Here is a 16,903-nt window from a genome sequence, read left to right as displayed (position 1 = left end):
CATGATCAGCATTGACTTCGTGGGTGATCTGTCAAATGTGGAAGGAGAGCTCAAATTAATTCATAAGTGGCTCTAAACAAGCCACTAATTACCTGAATTTGGTCCCCCCGCTGTGAACCCACCGCTGCGTGTTGGGTCTGCTCAACGCTGACAGACCCGACATTGGGGAAAGGCGCATGGCATCAGATTCGCAGTGGGGTCCCGATCCGCTGAGGGAAAAAGAACACATTCCCACCCGACCCGCCACCGATCGCATCCGCTGACCCCCGCAAATTCCAGCCCTTAGTCTCTGATTTGGTTCAAATCTTTGCTACATTGATGTTTATTCCTGTAAAACATCACAGTTCAGTGAATACCCCAATATTCAGTCTGCTTGTAATCAAATTTGTTGACATGGCTGATTATATTTTAGGACAAGGAGTATTCTGTTTGGATCTGAGGAATTGGAAGGGCAGAGTATCCTCCCAGGACAACTGCTGGCTGCTACAGGTACCAGAGAGTACAGAATTGATCAAAAACACCTCTATCAAACAATTTGCTGATCCAGTTCAGAAAATTAAGGTAAGCTTTAAGTAATATCAGCATGTAAAAGCTGCTATATGTTTATCATGTCATATTTTGTTTTGCTCTTACGTCAAACACAATTAAGCCATTTTTACACTGTCCCTGATGCCAGTGCCTGTTATGCACTGTGCCAATGGCACCATCAAAGGTAAACCTACTAGACTTGTTAAGGCCAGCTGCAATAATGACCTGGGTACTGAAATACTGTATTCAGAGAGGATGGATCTCTTACCAGAGGAGCCTGAAATTGGGATAGAGCCCAGATCCTCCAGGTTTCTCCCTGTGCAAAAAGCACTGTAAATTACAGTGTGTGGTGGGGGAGGGGTGTGGGGGGTTTGGGCTGGTGTGGAAATGGAAGAGAAAGGTGGGAAGCAGAGCGTTTTAGGGAGGGCGATCCAGAGAATAGTATTGAAGTGACTGAAGTCTCTAAATGCAGTGGTGGGATAAAAGAAGGGAGGATGATCAAAAGGCTGGATTCGGACGACTGGAGTGCTCAAGAAGAATTATAAGGCTAGAGGAGCTTTCAGAGATAGAATGAGGCCGAGAAAAGATTTATAGACAGGGACAAAAATTTTAAATTTAGTACCTTGGAGAATGATGGCGATAAACGTGTGGGATATGAGCGGTAGAGTTATCAGAATCATCCACATGGATACGTTTTCTAAAAGGTCCCATTAAAATTACAATGTTTGAAAAAACTTGACCTATGATGAATAATAGACAACATTGTCCGCAGTTCCATTTTTGCACCTTTGTGCCTATTTGCAAGCTATAGTTCTTCTTTCTAACTTATTTCTGAGTTTTCTGGATTACAGTGTCAGCTTGGCTCAGTACTAGCCCTTTTGCCTTTGTGTCAGAAAATTGTGGGGTCAAAGCCCCTCTCCAAGACTTGAGCACATTCAGTGCAATCTTAGGGAGTGCTATTGATACCCTCATAATAAAGGGTGAAACTGAGTACTGTGTGTAATGAGCAAGTGTGACCTTCGCTCCTTTAATAAGATTCCAGAGTGCAGATACCTCATGGGTGGCCTGCTTATATACTGTGCTCCCAAGGGATGCTGGGATCCCTTGGGACTCCAACAGGTGAGCCCTCTGGTGGTCAGGTGTCATGCAAGTTACAACGGGTTAAATACATAACATCACTCCCCCATGAACTCAACAGTACACTTATTTACAAGGTGAGACGATCTGGGGCTTTATGTTCCCTTGTCGCTCGACTCAGTATAAATGCGAGAGTGGGTGGGTTGGTCAGTTCTTCACTGGGCTGTTGGGCAGCCAGCCTTGCCGGGCTGCTGAGGATGATGAGTTCGGTTACGTGGTCAACCATGATGTCAGTTGCCACTTGTGTGTGTGTTGGAGGGTCACAGTTGGTGGTGTCCTCTTCGAGTTGTTCGTAGCTGTTGGTGAACCGCAATTTGATTTGGTCCAAATGTTTTCTGTACATTTGTCCATTGGCCAATTTGACCTGAAACACCCTACTCTCCTCTTTGGCTGTGACCATGCCAGTGAGCCATTTGGGACCATGTACATAATTGAGCACAAACACAGGATCATTGATCTCAATATCGTGTGACAAATTTGCGCGGTCATGGTACACACTTTGTTGATGTCGCTTGCCCTCCACGTGATCGTGGAGATCAGGGTTGACAAGTGAGAGTCTTATTTTAAGCGCCATTTTCATGAGCAGTTCAGCTGGGGGAACCCCGGTGAGTGAGTGAGGTCTGGTGCGGTAGCTGAGCAGCACTCGGGACAACCGGGTCTGCAGGGAGCCTTCCGACACACATTTCAAGCTTTGCTTGATGGTCTAAACTGCCCGTTCTGCTGGCCATTGGATGAGGGCTTGAACGGGGCAGATGTGACGTGTTTGATCCCATTGCGGGTCATGAATTCCTTGAATTTAGCACTGGTGAAGCACTGCCCATTGTCGCTGACTAGGACATCGGGCAAGCCGTGCGTGACAAACATGGCTCGTAGGCTTTCAGTGGTGGCCGTGGATATGCTTACAGACATTATTACACATTCAATCCATTTTGAGTAAGCGTCCACAACAACCAAAAACATTTTGCCTAGGAATGGGCCCGCATAGTCTACATGGATCCTCGACCACGGTTTGGATGACCACGACCACAAACTTAGCGGTGCCTCTCTAGGTGCATTGCTCAGCTGAGAGCAAGTGTTGCACTGGCACACGCATGACTCTTAAATCTGAGTCGATGCCGGGCCACCACACATGAGATCTGGCTGTGGCTTTCATCATTACGATGCCTGGGTGGGTGCTGTGCAGTTCACATATGAATGTGTCTCTGCCTTTCTTGGGCAAGACCACGCGATTGTCCCCACAATAGCCAGTGCGCCTGCAGGGACAACCTGTCTTTGTGTCTGTGGAACGGCTTAATCGCCTCATCGGACACCGGAGCAGCTCCCATGCAGGACACAGTTTTTTTACCAAGGACAGTAAAGGATCCTGGCTGGTCCAGGTCCTGATCTGGCGGGCCGTAATGGGGGACTTCTCGTTGTCGAATGCCTCCATGACCATGAGCAAGTGGAAATGGCACAGCCAGCGGACTAAGTTTGTGGTCAGATAAGTACTGGTGCATTTTTTTTACCCCGTAAATGCACGCCAAAGCCTCTTTTTCAACCGTGTTGTCGGCCCTTTCGGCCTTCGACAAACTCCTGGACGCATAAGCGACCGGTTGCAAAATCCCCGATTCGTTAGCCTGTTGTTGCACAACCCGACCCCGTATGACGACGCATCGCAAGCTAGCACTAATCGTTTACAAGGGTTATACAGGACAAGCAGTTTGTTAGAACGCAACAGATTTCTGGCTTTCTTAAAGGCAGCCTCTTGTGAATTCCCCCATACCCAGTCGTCTCCCTTGTGCAGTGGCGCATGTAGGGGTTCTAGCAGGGTGCTTAACCCAGGTAGGAAATTACCGAAATAGTTAAGGAGTCCCGGAACGACCGCAGCTCTGTCACGTTCTGTGTTCACGGCGCATTCTTGATGGCCTCCGTTTTGGCCTGATGCCGTCTGCTGCGATTCTCCTTCCCAAGAATTTGATGTCCTGTGCCAGGAAAACACACTTGGAGCATTTCAACCTGAGCCCCTGTAGAATTTACCAATACTTCGCAAAGATTCCTTGTACCTTTCTCCTGCAAAGGAGAAGAATCCCTTTTTGGACTTTTAAAATGAGTTTAAGGGGCAGTCGAGGCCTGCAGGGGATAAAAGGGGATGCATTCATGGAGGGCCCCCCCCCCCCCGCCAGTGTTTGGACTCATAGGAAAGGGAATTTAATTTGGAACTCGATGAACATTTTGGTATCCTAGGAAAAACTCTGAGGAAGATACCTAAGAGCTTTGCAAGTTTAAGATCTCTAAAGGAACATTTTGGAAGAGACTGTCAGAACAGAGGGTGGGACTTCACTCAGGAATTGGGTATTGGAGCTAATTTAATTTGTCTGGGAGAATGAGTCGATCGATAACTAACAAGAACTGTGAGACATAAAAATTCGCTCCCTAGTGACAATAAGTGCATCAAGAGCTATCAGGCTAATCACCGGAGACCATTAGTGGTACGCATGTGCAAATAGACCTATAGAAATCACGAGCCCAGCCCAACAGCCGAAGAGTTTAAACACTGCCAACAATGCCAACATTAACACATCATAATCAAATTACTGCTGAACGAGCCCGACAAATTCTGACAAAGAAGAGAGCTCAAAACTCATGAGCAGCTCCCTTGAAACAAAGAGCTGGGCCAGATTTGGTGGGAGATAAGGAAGCCTTTTTGGGGTATATCTATTCCCAGTTTTACAAGGAAAAACTCAAGCAGCCGGAGGTGGGGAGTGAAGAAATGGACTAGTGGAGAAAACTACAAAACTACAACTACAAAACTACAAAACTACAAGGTTGTGGGCCACCACAACCAGCGAAACGACCAACCGAAACCAACTCAACAAAAAACGAAGAATCGACATTTATTTCCACTCTACAATCTACTTCTGAATGACCAATGGGTGAGAAATTACCAAAAAGGACTAACTAAAACTATTCCTAACCAAAGAAAGTGGGTATTTACCCCATACATCCAAAACACAACTTACCACATCAACGGACTCACCCCAACTGAAGACTACACAGTCCGAAATCCTCTCCTCTGTCCGGGTTACGGCTCGCCTAGAAGGCCAAGTGCAGCGAACCCCGAAACCGTGATTCACCGGCAACTGTCAAAAGGGATTGGTGAGCATAGCCCCTGAACCCCCAGAGCTATAACTTAGTTGGTTCAGGGAATTGGGAGGGGGAGGCTGGGATAACTTGTGTAAATGTATCTGCATTCTCCTCTTTACCCCATTTAGAGTTTAAGCTGCATTCTTTTCCCCACAGGCTGTATTTTGACATTTTATTCAACGTGTTGTACCCCTCAGTGTGTATTGGTATCACTATTCTATGTGTGTTATTAAAGGTGTGCCTATTACTTCCTTTTAAACACAATAAAGCCACACCTGCTTCCTACCTTGAAACCGATTGTCTGTCCAAGTCTGTCACAGTCCCTTCATAATTCCAGAGTCGAGAACCAAGGGTGTGGAAGCGATTCGAAACCGCTCATATAAGGTCAGAAGGGAAAGCTGACCCCCCCCCCCCCCCCCCCGAAAACCACCCCTTACATAATGGCAACCACGAAGGGACTCTGGGGCAAGGGACGTGATAAGAGAGAAACTGGTTTCAGGAACAGAAGCAAAATGGAAGAGGGGATTTCCTCATATGTGTTTAAGAGGGTAAATGTGGCTAAGGAGTGGGTATTCGATCTATTATATGCTGAGCGTCCAGAAGATGCTGCAGCTCAATGGACCGAGAGCTAGGACCATAAAAGGTCGATAGAGAAGGTCATTTGGCTAATTTGCCTTCAGCGACAGATCCGGCTTCTAGATGAGGAGAATGAGAAATTAAAGGGAGTATTGAGGCAGGCAGAAGAGAGGTCCAGCGCAAGGGCCACCGTCGGGGAAAGGCTGTGGACTGAGGTGGGACAGTTAAAGGAAAGTAGAGAGCTCACGAAATAAAGGCACAAAGCCCAACTGGACCTTTTACAGTGTCAGATTATTGAAGCCAAGAATAGCGAACGGGTGTTGCGGGAAGAGAATTCCTGCCTCGCCAAGCAAGTTAAAGAGTACGGGGAGAGGGTGAGAGACATTCAGGTAGCCTATAAGGTAGCCAGTACCAGGGACTTTGAGGCAGGAGACCACGGCCCCTGCCAGCAGCAGATCCAAAGCTTGAACCTTGCTCTATCTCGGGCTAAAGGCATGGTGTGCCTGATAAACCCGGGTTTAGCCCAGGAACACCTGGTAGAGCAAGGAGAAACCCCTCAGTCACCGCCTGCAGCTCCCAGGAACAGCCCGGAGCAGCAGGGGTGTCAGCCAGAGTGCGGGGCAGGCAAAGATTGTGAACTACCAACACCGGCGGCCCCGAGTTTTAACTCGGCTTGGCAGCAGGGGGAAGCGGGCAAGCCAATACAAGGAGGGCCGGAAGCAAGGCCAATGCACCCGGTCTGGCAGCAGAAGTTTGGCCTGCCTGACGCCAATGGGGCAGCAGGACCCCTAGAAAGCAACTTCGTAGTCCCGCACGACACCCAAAAACTGAGGGCTATGAGAGGCCACCTAAATAAGCTCACCCAACAGGGGGATCCCTCGGTACAATTCCTGGAAGTGGAACACGCAGGGGATATTAACGGGTGCGATGATTCGGAGCAGGCTAAGCTGTTGCTCTTCTCGCTAGACACCAAGCTGTGCCATTCCCTTTCTGCAGACAGCAGAAAGGGGCGAAACACGTACGCTGCAGTTAAGGAGGAGGTTCTAGAGGCCATGGGTATGAATGACGGGAGTCCTTTCTCCCAAGTGGACAGAAGAACATAAGAACATAAGAATTAGGAACAGGAGTAGGCCATCTAGCCCCTCCAGCCTGCTCCACCATTCAACAAGATCATGGCTGATCTGGCCGTGGACTCAGATCCACTTACCCGCCTTCTCCGCGTAACCCTTAATTCCCTTATTGGTTAAAAATCTATCGATCTGTGATTTGAATACATTCAATGAGCTAGCCTCAACTGCTTCCTTGGGCAGAGAATTCCACAGATTCACAACCCTCTGGGGGAAGAAATTCATTCTCAACTCGGTTTTAAATTGACTCCCCCATATTTTGAGGCTGTGCCCCCTAGTTCTAGTCTCCCCGGCCAGTGGAAACAACCTCTCCGCCACTATCTTGTCTATCCCTTTCATTATTTTAAATGTTTCTATAAGATCGCCCCTCATCCTTCTGAACTCCAACGAGTAAAGACCCAGTCTACTCAATCTATCATCATAAGGTAACCCCCTCATCTCCGGAATCAGCCTAGTGAATCGTCTCTGTACCCCCTCCAAATCTAGTATATCCTTCCTTAAGAAAGGTGACCAAAACTGCATGCAGTACTCCAGGTGTGGCCTCACCAATACCCTATACAGTTGCAGCAGGACCTCCCTGCTTTTGTTCTCCATCCCTCTCGCAATGAAGCCCAACATTCCATTCGCCTTCCTGATTACCTGCTGTACCTGCAAACTAACTTTTTGGGATTCATGCACAAGGACCCCCAGGTCCCTCTGCACCGCAACATGTTGTAATTTCTCTCCATTCAAATAATATTCCCTTTTACTTTTTTTTTTCCAAGGTGGATGACCTCACATTTTCCGACATTGTATTCCATCTGCCAAACCTTAGCCCATTCGCTTAACCTATCTAAATCTCTTTGCAGCCTCTCTGTGTCCTCTACACAACCCGCTTTCCCACTAATCTTTGTGTCATCTGCAAATTTTGTTAAACTACACTCTGTCCCCTCTTCCAGGTCATCTATATATTATAAACAGTTGTGGTCCCAGCACCGATCCCTGTGGCACACCACTAACCACCGATTTCCAACCCGAAAAGTACCCATTTATCCCGACTCTCTGCTTTCTGTTAGCTAGCCAATTCTCTATCCATGCTAATAGATTTCCTCTGACTCCGCGTACCTTTATCTTCTTCAGTAACCTTTTGTGTGGCACCTTATCGAATGCCTTTTGGAAATCTAAATACACCACAACCATCGGCACACCTCTATCCACCATGTTCGTTATATCCTCAAAGAATTCCAGTAAATTAGTTAAACATGATTTCCCTTTCATGAATCCATGTTGTGTCTGCTTGATTGCACTATTCCTATCTAGAAGTCCCGCTATTTCTTCCTTAATGATAGCTTCAAGCATTTTCCCCACTACAGATGTTAAACTAACCGGCCTATAGCTACCTGCCTTTTGTCTGCCCCATTTTTTTAAACAGAGGCATTACATTAGCTGCTTTCCAATCCGCCGGTACCTCCCCAGACTCCAGAGAATTTTTGTAGATTATAACGAATGCATCTGCTATAACTTCCGCCATCTCTTTTAATACCCAAGGATGCATTTCATCAGGACCAGGGGACTTGTCTACCTTAAGTCCCATTAGCCTGTCCAGCACTACCTCCCTAGTGATAGTGATTATCTCAAGGTACTCCCTTCCCATATTCCCGTGACCAGCAACTTTTGGCATGGTTTTTGTGTCTTCCACTGTGAAGACCGAAGCAAATTAATTGTTTAAGGTCTCAGCCATTTCCACATTTCCCATTATTAAATCCCCCTTCTCATCTTCTAAGGGACCAACATTTACTTTCGTCACTCTTTGCCTTTTTATAAAAGCTTTTACTATCTGTTTTTATGTTTTGCGCAAGTTTACTTTCGTAATCTATCTTTCCTTTCTTTATTGCTTTCTTAGTCATTCTTTGCTGTCGTTTAAAATGTTCCCAATCTGCTAGTTTCCCACTAACCTTGGCCACCTTATATGCATTGGTTTTTAATTTGATACTCTCCTTTATTTCCTTGGTTATCCACGGCTGGTTATCCCTTCTCTTACCGCCCTTCTTTTTCACTGGAATATATTTTTGTTGACTTGTGCACTATGAAAGAGCTCCTTAAAAGTCCTCCACTGTTCCTCAATTGTGCCACCGTTTAGTCTGTGTTTCCAGTCTACTTTAGCCAACTCTGCCCACATCCCACTGTAGTCCCCTTTGTTTAAGCATAGTACGCTCGTTTGAGGCACTACTTCCTCACCCTCAATCTGTATTACAAATTCAACCATACTGTGATCACTCATTCCTAGAGGATCTTTTACAAGGAGATCGTTTATTATTCCAGAGGTCTCATTACACAGGACCAGATCTAAGATAGCTTGCTCCCTTGTATGTTCTGTAACATACTGTTCTAAGAAACAATCCCGTATGCATTCTATGAATTCCTCCTCAAGGCTACCCCATGCGATTTGATTTGACCAATCGATATGTAGGTTAAAATCCCCCATAATTACTGCCGTTCCTTTTTCACATGCCTCCATTATTCCCTTGATTATTGCCCGCCCCACCGTGAAGTTATTATTTGGAGGCCTATAAACTACGCACACCAGTGACTTTTTCCCCTTACTATCTCTAATCTCCACCCACAATGATTCAACATTTTGTTAATTAGAGCCAATATCGTCTCTCACAACTCCCCTGATATCATCCTTTATTAACAGAGCTACCCCACCTCCTTTCCCTTCTTGTCTATCTTTCCGAATTGTCAGATACCCCTGTATGTTTAATTCCCAGTCTTGACCACCCTGCAACCACATTTCTGTAATGGCCACCAAATCATACCCATTTGTAATGATTTGTGCCGTCAACTCATTTACTTTATGTCGAATGCTGCGTGCATTTAGGTAGAGTGTTTTAATACTAGTTTTTAAATCATGATTTTTATTTTTGACCCCTCCTGCAGCCCCTTTATATTCATACATATTGTCCCTTCCTATCACCTTTTTAGCTTACACATACCCCAGTGCTACTCTGCTCTGTTGCCTCCTGCCTTTTGCATTATTTCTTGGGGTCCTGTTCATCTGAGCTCTCACCCACTCTAACTAGCTCAGAGCCCTCTCCTGGGTTCCGAATACTCCTTGCATTGAGACACCGAGCTTTCATGCTTGCCTTTTTATTACACTTTGACCCTTTAGAATTTTGCTGTACAGTGGCCCTTTTTGTTTTTTGTCTTGGGTTTCTCTGCCCTCCACTTTTACTCATCTCCTTTCTGTCTTTTGCTTTTGTCTCCGTTTTGTTTTCCTCTGTCTCCCTGCATTGGTTCCCATCCCCCTGCCATATTAGTTTAACTCCTCCCCAACAGCACTAGCAAACACTCCCCCTAGGACATTGGTTCCGGTCCTGCCCAGGTGCAGGCCGTTCGGTTTGTACTGGTCCCACCTCCCCCAGTACCGGTTTCAATGCCCCAGGAATTTGAATCCCTCCCTGCTGCACCACTGCTCAAGCCAAGTATTCATCTGAGCTATCCTGCGATTTCTACTCTGACTAGCACGTGGCACTGGTAGCAATCCCGAGATTACTATTTTTGAGGTCCTACGTTTTAATTTAGCTCCTAGCTCCTTATATTCGTCTCGTAGGACCTCATCCCTTTTTTTACCTATATCGTTGGTACCAATGTGCACCACGACAACTGGCTGTTCACCCTCCCTTTTCAGAATGTCCTGCATCCGCTCCGAGACATCCTTGACCCTTGCACCAGGGAGGCAACATACTATCCTGGAGTCTCGGTTGCGGCCGCAGAAACGCCTATCTATTCCCCTTACAATCGAATCCCCTATCACTATCGCTCTCCCACTCTTTTTCCTGCCCTCCTGTGCAGCAGAGCGAGCCACGGTGCCATGAACTTGGCTGCTGCTGCCCTCCCCTGATGAGTCATCCCCCTCAACAGTACTCAAAGCGGTGTATCTGTTTTGCAGGGGGATGACCGCAGGGGCCCCCTGCACTACCTTCCTTGCACTGCTCTTCCTGATGGTCTTCCATTCCCTAACTGGCTGTGGACCCTTCACCTGCGATAAGACCAACTCGCTACACGTGCTACTCACGTCATTCTCAGCATCGTGGATGCTCCAGTGTAAATCCACCCTCAGCTCCAATTCCGCAACGTGGACCATCAGAAGCTGGAGGCGGATACACTTCCCGCACACGTCGTCGTCAGGGATATCGGAGGCGTCCCTGATTTCCCACATAGTACAGGAGGAGCATGACACTTGTCCGAGCTCGCCTGCCATGACTTAACCCTTAGATTAACTTAAATTGGCAACAACAGTGCTAAAAGTTGCTCACTGATATAGAAAAGAGAAAAGAAAAACTAGTTACCAATCACCAGCCAATCACTTACCTCCTTTGCTGTGACGTCACCTTTCTATCTCTTTCTACTTTTTGCCTTCTCCCGGTAGCTGCACAAGCTCCGCCTTTTGTAGGCCTCTCTGACTCACGGACTCCCGACTCAGCGACGCACCTCCCGACCTCGCGGCCTTTTGTAGGCCTCTCTGACTCACGGACTCCCAACTCAGCGATGCACCTCCTGACCTCGCAGCCTTTTGTAGGCCTCACTGACTCGGAGAAGACAGTACAGCTCTATGGGGAGACTCCACAGGCTTTTGACGACAGATTGTAGCAGGTCTACAAAAGGGCCTGTAATGGGGTTCTTGACGGGGCCCACCTGGCCCCTAAGTAGCTGACTCACTGGTTCCGCAGCCTGGGCAAACAGCTTACCTGGAGTAATGGCAAAAGCCGAGGTCTGGTTCGATCCAAGAGATCTCAGAACCACTGAGGAGACAGTGGTCAGACATTTGACTCTGGCTTCCCGGAATGGTGGAGAGACAGATGAGCCCTCCTCTAAAGGGAAGGTCCATAAGATTAAACCCAGCCAAGGCAAGAGAGAGTGGCATCAGGAAGGTGGTAACCCTCCCCACAAAGGGGGCGAGTGTTTTGGTTGTGGGAAAAGTGGGCACTGGAGGAAGGACTGTGGGAGCCCCTGGAAAGAGACTAAGAGAAAGGCTGCTTCAGCCCCAGCCCATAAGGCCAGGGCAGGAACACCCGACTCATATGAGACACTCGTAGCCGCCTTGCAGACACTCATAAACGGACAGGGAGCAGTAGCTATCGCAACCGGTGCAGTAGCCGGTACGGTAAAACCCACTGCACCAACCCACCTAGATGCATGACTAAAGCCAGCGCAGCCTGTGTACCTGTGTTCCCTCGAGTACGATGCCTGGAAGAGACCATGCATTACGATGGAGGTGGAGAAAGTGAAAGGGACCTACCTGCTAGATACTGGTGCTTCCAGCACCCTTGTACATGCAGATAACCCAGCTACCTCACCTCTATCGAACGGGGTCCTGTACAGTCTAGTGGGGTTCACAGGCAATGAGCAAACTGGTTCGTTTTCCATCCCGCTCACCATTCAGTTAGGGACACTCAAAACCAAATGCAAGTGTGTCCTGATGAAATGGGAGCAGGAGGGAAAAGGGATCCTGGGGGCTGATTTTATCATTGGCCACCAGATCCTAGTGGATCTCAGGAACCACTGTCTATGGGGAGCCATAGGGATAGACAGGGAAAGTGAGGTGGCGGTGATCCCAGGAAAAGGGGCCAAGGGAACGTTGTGTACTGTGAAGCCAAAGGAGGGTTACGACTTGGAATTACTGGTCAGTAACACCCCAGTGGAGTACCAGGCATATGTACGGGCACACCTTGCAGCATTCGCCACCTACAAACATGACTGGTAGGGTAACGGGGTGGAAGTTAGTATAAAAGGGGACCCCATGACCCGACCACAAAAGCAATATAACTTCCCCAGGGAGGCAGAGGCAGACCTGACAACGGCGCTGGGATCACTGGTAGAGCAAGGGGTGTTAAGACCGATAGCTATCCACATAACTCTCCACTGTGGCTGGTTAAGAAACCGGACAACTCATGGAGGGCCACCGTGGACTATCAAGTACTAAATAAGAATATTCCTGCCTGTGCACCCACTGTAGCAGCCGTAGCGGACCTCATAGGGAGTATTCCAGCATCCGCGACCACTTTCACGGTGCTGGACATTTCAAATGGATTCTGGTCCATTCCTTTAAAACGGGAGGACCAGTACAAGTTCGTCTTTACCTTTAAGGGCCAACAATACATGTGGAACTGTCTTCCCCAAGGCTTCCACAACAGCCACAGCATTTTTCACCAATGCATGGCGAACTGTTTACAGGGCTTTAGCAGACCCAGCAGTTGGTGCAGTATGTGGATGAGCTGCTCCTGTTTACCGATCAGTGGGAGGAGCATGGCCCACTGCTGGCCGAGCTGCTGGAACTGCTGAAAGAAGAAGGGTTTAAAGTAAACCCCAAGAAGGCACAGATCGGCCAGAAGGAAGTCAAATTCCTGGGGCCGACTGTGCGTGCTGGGGAAAGGGCCATAGACAAGGCTAGAAGGGAGGCAGTACAGGAGTTACCAGCCCCCAACACAGTGACAGGGGTAAGATCCTTTCTCGGACTCTCCGGGTACTGCAGAGATTTTATTGAGGATTATGCAGCCACCGCAGCCCCTCTGCTCAGGCTCCTACACAAGGGTGTAGAGTGAGACTGGGATGAGGGTTGCGAGGCAGCATTTAATTAGCTCAAGAAGGACTTGCAGACTGCACCAGCCTTAGGAGCGATAGATGTAGGAAAGGAGTTCTTCCTGGAGGTGGCAGCCAGCGGGGACAGTTTGAGCTCAGTGCTGCTTCAAGAGCAGCACGGCCAGCTGAGACCGGTGGCTTACTCCTCCAGGATCCTCACAGATGTGGAGAAGGGGTACTCCAACTATGAGAGACACCTCCTAGCCACACATTGGGCAGTGAAAAGATCCTTGATCTTCACGGGAGGGTCTCCTCTAACACTCCTAACCCACCACACCTAGATGGGAGGATTAAGGACAGGACGGTGAGCAGTGCCCGCATTGCTCGCTGGACCCTGCTCCTCTCCCAGATGGACCTCAGAGTAGAAGGCCCCCGCGAGCCAAGGCTCGCAGCCAACCTAGTCTACCTAGGGAAAGCCCACAGGTGCTCCATAGAAGGGGTATGGGAGGTGAACATTGGCCTTCGGCTGGGTTACACCCTACAGGCCGGGACATGGGTCCAGCACGGTATCTGCTGGCAAGCGACTCACTGGGTGTGGAGTCCATGACTCATGGGCAGGTATTGCCCTGGCAATCAAGCTCCCCAGCACCATGAGCGCCCAGCATGCTGAACTGTCCACCATAATGTACGTGGTGACCCACCGCTCATATAAGGTCAGAAGGGAAAGCCGACCCACCCGAAAACCACCCCTTACACCCCACACGATCCAATCGACTAAGAACCTCCTCCAGATTCTTCAGGTGCTCCATGGTGTCCTGACCTGTAACTAATATGTCGTCTTGGAAGACCACTGTGCAAGGAACCGACTTTAGCAGGCTCTCCATGTTACGCTGGAAGATCGCCGCGGCCGACCGAATCCCGGACGGGCACCGGTTGTAGATAAATAGACCTTTGTGCGTGTTGATGCAGGTGAGGTCTTTCGAAGACTCCTCCAGCTCCTGCATCATGTAGGCCGAGGTCAGGTCCAGCTTGGTGAATGTCTTCCCTCCAGCCAAGGCCGCAAATAGGTCGTCTTGGTTAATCCTTGCCACTGAACCAAGACCTAGCTCTGTCAAGCCCGTGTGGTGGCTGATATGCAACGGCCACCACACGTTAAAAAATCCACGCACAGGCATCTTCCACCCTTCAAGATTTAATTCGGGACCTGGAATTTTAGGTCCTTCATTGAAACACCTGTGAACTTTTTGATGTGGAAGCAAGCCATCCTCGATTCGAGGGACTGCCTATGATGAATCACCACAGATTCTGACGGTGCCATCTCCTTTGAGGACTGGAACAGTCGGACTGGCCCACTCTTTGAATTCGATCGGCAAAATGATGCCCTCTCGTTGCAGCCAGTCCAGCTTGATCTCCACCCTCTCTCATGTACGGTACTGCTCACGCCCCCGGAATTATGTGGATCTGCACTTTTGCTCCTTGGACTTTCCGATGCCTGGTTCGAACAGTGAGGAGGACTTGTTTAAGACCTGGGCACACGAAGTGTCGTCAACGGATGTGAGTGCTCGGACGTCGTCCCAGTTCCAGTGTATCTTTCCCAGCCAGCTCCTGCCGAGCAGCATGGGACCATCGCCCGGTACCACCCAGAGTGGTAGCTTGTGCACCGCTCCATCGTAGGAGATCTTTACAGTAGCACTGCCGATTACGGGAATCAGTTCCTTTATGTAAGTTCTCAGTTTAGTGCAAATGGGAGTCAGGACTGGCCTTGAGGCCTTGCTGCACCACAATTTATCAACAGCTTTTTTTGCTCATAATGGACTGGATCGTGCCCGTGTCCAGCTCCAGTGACACCGGGAGTTCCTTTAATTCAACCTTCAGCATTATCGGGGCACACCATATACCTCTGCATCCTCGGTCTGAGGCTCTGGTTCATCATGATCCGCCGTGGATCTGTCCTCCTCTGCAACATGGTGGTTTGCATGATTATCAGGGTTTGCAGCTTGCCTGCACATACGTTGGAGGTATCCCATTGTTCCACAGCCCTTGTAAACGTATCCTTTGAAGCGGCATGAATGGAAACAATGATCACCCCTGCAGCGCCAACAAAGTGTTAATGGCCTTGCATTCATCACCCTTGATGGTGGACTCTTGAGACATCTGCGGACGTCCAGCTGCAGACATGTGAGGCCTGCCCTGTACGTTGCGATTTGAGCGTCGGCGGCAGTCGGGAGCAGCGTCGAGGAGGTGCGTGGAGAGGCCTATAAAAGGCACAGCAGGGAGTCCGGGGCCCAGCTTCGGCGGCAGTCGGGAGCAGCATCGAGGAGGTGCGTGGAGAGGCCTATAAAAAGGCACAGCAGGGAGTCCGGGGCCCAGCGTCGGCGGCAGTCGGGAGCAGCATCAAGGAGGTGCGTGGAGAGGCCTATAAAAAGGCACAGCAGAGAGTCCGGGGCCCAGCGTCAGCGGCAGTCGGGAGCAGCGTCGAGGAGGTGCGTGGAGAGGCCTATAAAAGGCACAGCAGGGAGTCCGGGGCCCAGCGTCGGCGGCAGTCGGGAGCAGCGTCGAGGAGATGCGTGGAGAGGCCTATAAAAGGCACAGCAGGGAGTCCGGGGCCCAGCGTCGGCGGCAGTTGGGAGCAGCGTCGAGGAGGTGCGTGGAGAGGCCTATAAAAGGCACAGCAGGGAGTCCGGGGCCCAGCGTCGTCGGCAGTCGGGAGCAGCGTCGAGGAGGTGCGTGGAGAGGCCTATAAAAGGCCCAGCTTGTGCAGCTACAGGAAGAAGGCAAAAAAGAAGTAGAAAGAAACAGAAAGGTGACGTCACAGCCAAGGGGGTAAGTGATTGGCTGGATTGGTGAGTAGTTTTTCTTTTTTCTCTTCTATCACAGTGAGTAAACTTTAACATTGTTGTTGCTAATTTAAGTGTATCTAAGGGTTAAGTCATGGCAGGAGAGCTCGGTCACGTGATATGCTCCTCCTGTACCATGTGGGAACTCAGGGACACTTCCGGTATCCCTGACGACTACGTGTGTGGGAAGTGTGTCCGCCTCCGGCTCCTGACGATCCGCGTTGCGGAATTGGAGCTGAGGGTGGATTCACTCTGGAGCATCTACGATGCTGAGAATAACGTGAGTAGCACATCTTACCACAGGTGAAGGGTCCACAGCCAGCTAGGAATGGAAGACCAGCAGGAAGAGCAGTGCAAGGAAGGTAGTGCAGGGGTCCCCTGCGGTCATCCCCCTGCAAAACAGATACACCGTTTTGAGTACTGTTGAAGGGGATGACTCATCAGGGGAGGGCAGCAGCAGCCAAGTTCATGGCACCGTGGCTTGCTCTGCTGCACAGGAGGGCAGGAAAAAGAGTGGGAGAGCGATAGTGATAGGGGATTCGATTGTAAGGGGAATAGATAGGCGTTTCTGCGGCCGCAACCGAGACTCCAGGATAGTATGTTGCCTCCCTGGTGCAAGGGTCAAGGATGTCTCGGAGCGGGTGCAGGACATTCTGAAAAGGGAGGGCGAACAGCCAGTTGTCGTGGTGCACATTGGTACCAACGATATAGTAAAAAAAGGGATGAGGTCCTACGAGACGAATATAAGGAGCTAGGAGCTAAATTAAAATGTAGGACCTCAAAAATAGTAATCTCGGGATTGCTACCAGTGCCACGTGCTAGTCAGAGTAGGAATCGCAGGATAGCTCAGATGAATACGTGGCTTGAGCAGTGGTGCAGCAGGGAGGGATTCAAATTCCTGGGGCATTGGAACCGGTACTGGGGGATGTGGGACCAGTACAAACCGAACGGCCTGCACCTGGGCAGGACCGGAACCAATGTCCTAGGGGGAGTGTTTGCTAGTGCTGTTGGGGA

The 16,903-nt window shown here is 49.5% G+C and overlaps 1 protein-coding gene across 4 annotated transcripts in view; it reads left to right on the top strand.

The window, feature by feature from the left end:
• LOC139259522 (uncharacterized) overlaps positions 1–16,903 on the top strand; it is a 351,083-nt gene that overhangs the window by 64,649 nt on the left and 269,531 nt on the right. For all 4 annotated transcript variants that reach the window (XM_070875007.1, XM_070875005.1, XM_070875009.1 and 1 more), the window contains exon 4: positions 413–561. In XM_070875007.1, coding sequence (XP_070731108.1) covers positions 413–561 — 149 coding nt within the window. The remainder of the gene's footprint in view (positions 1–412; positions 562–16,903) is intronic.

Source organism: Pristiophorus japonicus, chromosome 3, assembly GCF_044704955.1.
Source record: "Pristiophorus japonicus isolate sPriJap1 chromosome 3, sPriJap1.hap1, whole genome shotgun sequence".
NCBI lineage: Eukaryota > Metazoa > Chordata > Chondrichthyes > Pristiophoridae > Pristiophorus > Pristiophorus japonicus.
The sequence above is the reverse complement of the archived record's forward strand: the minus strand, read 5'-3'. Positions and strand labels throughout refer to the sequence as shown.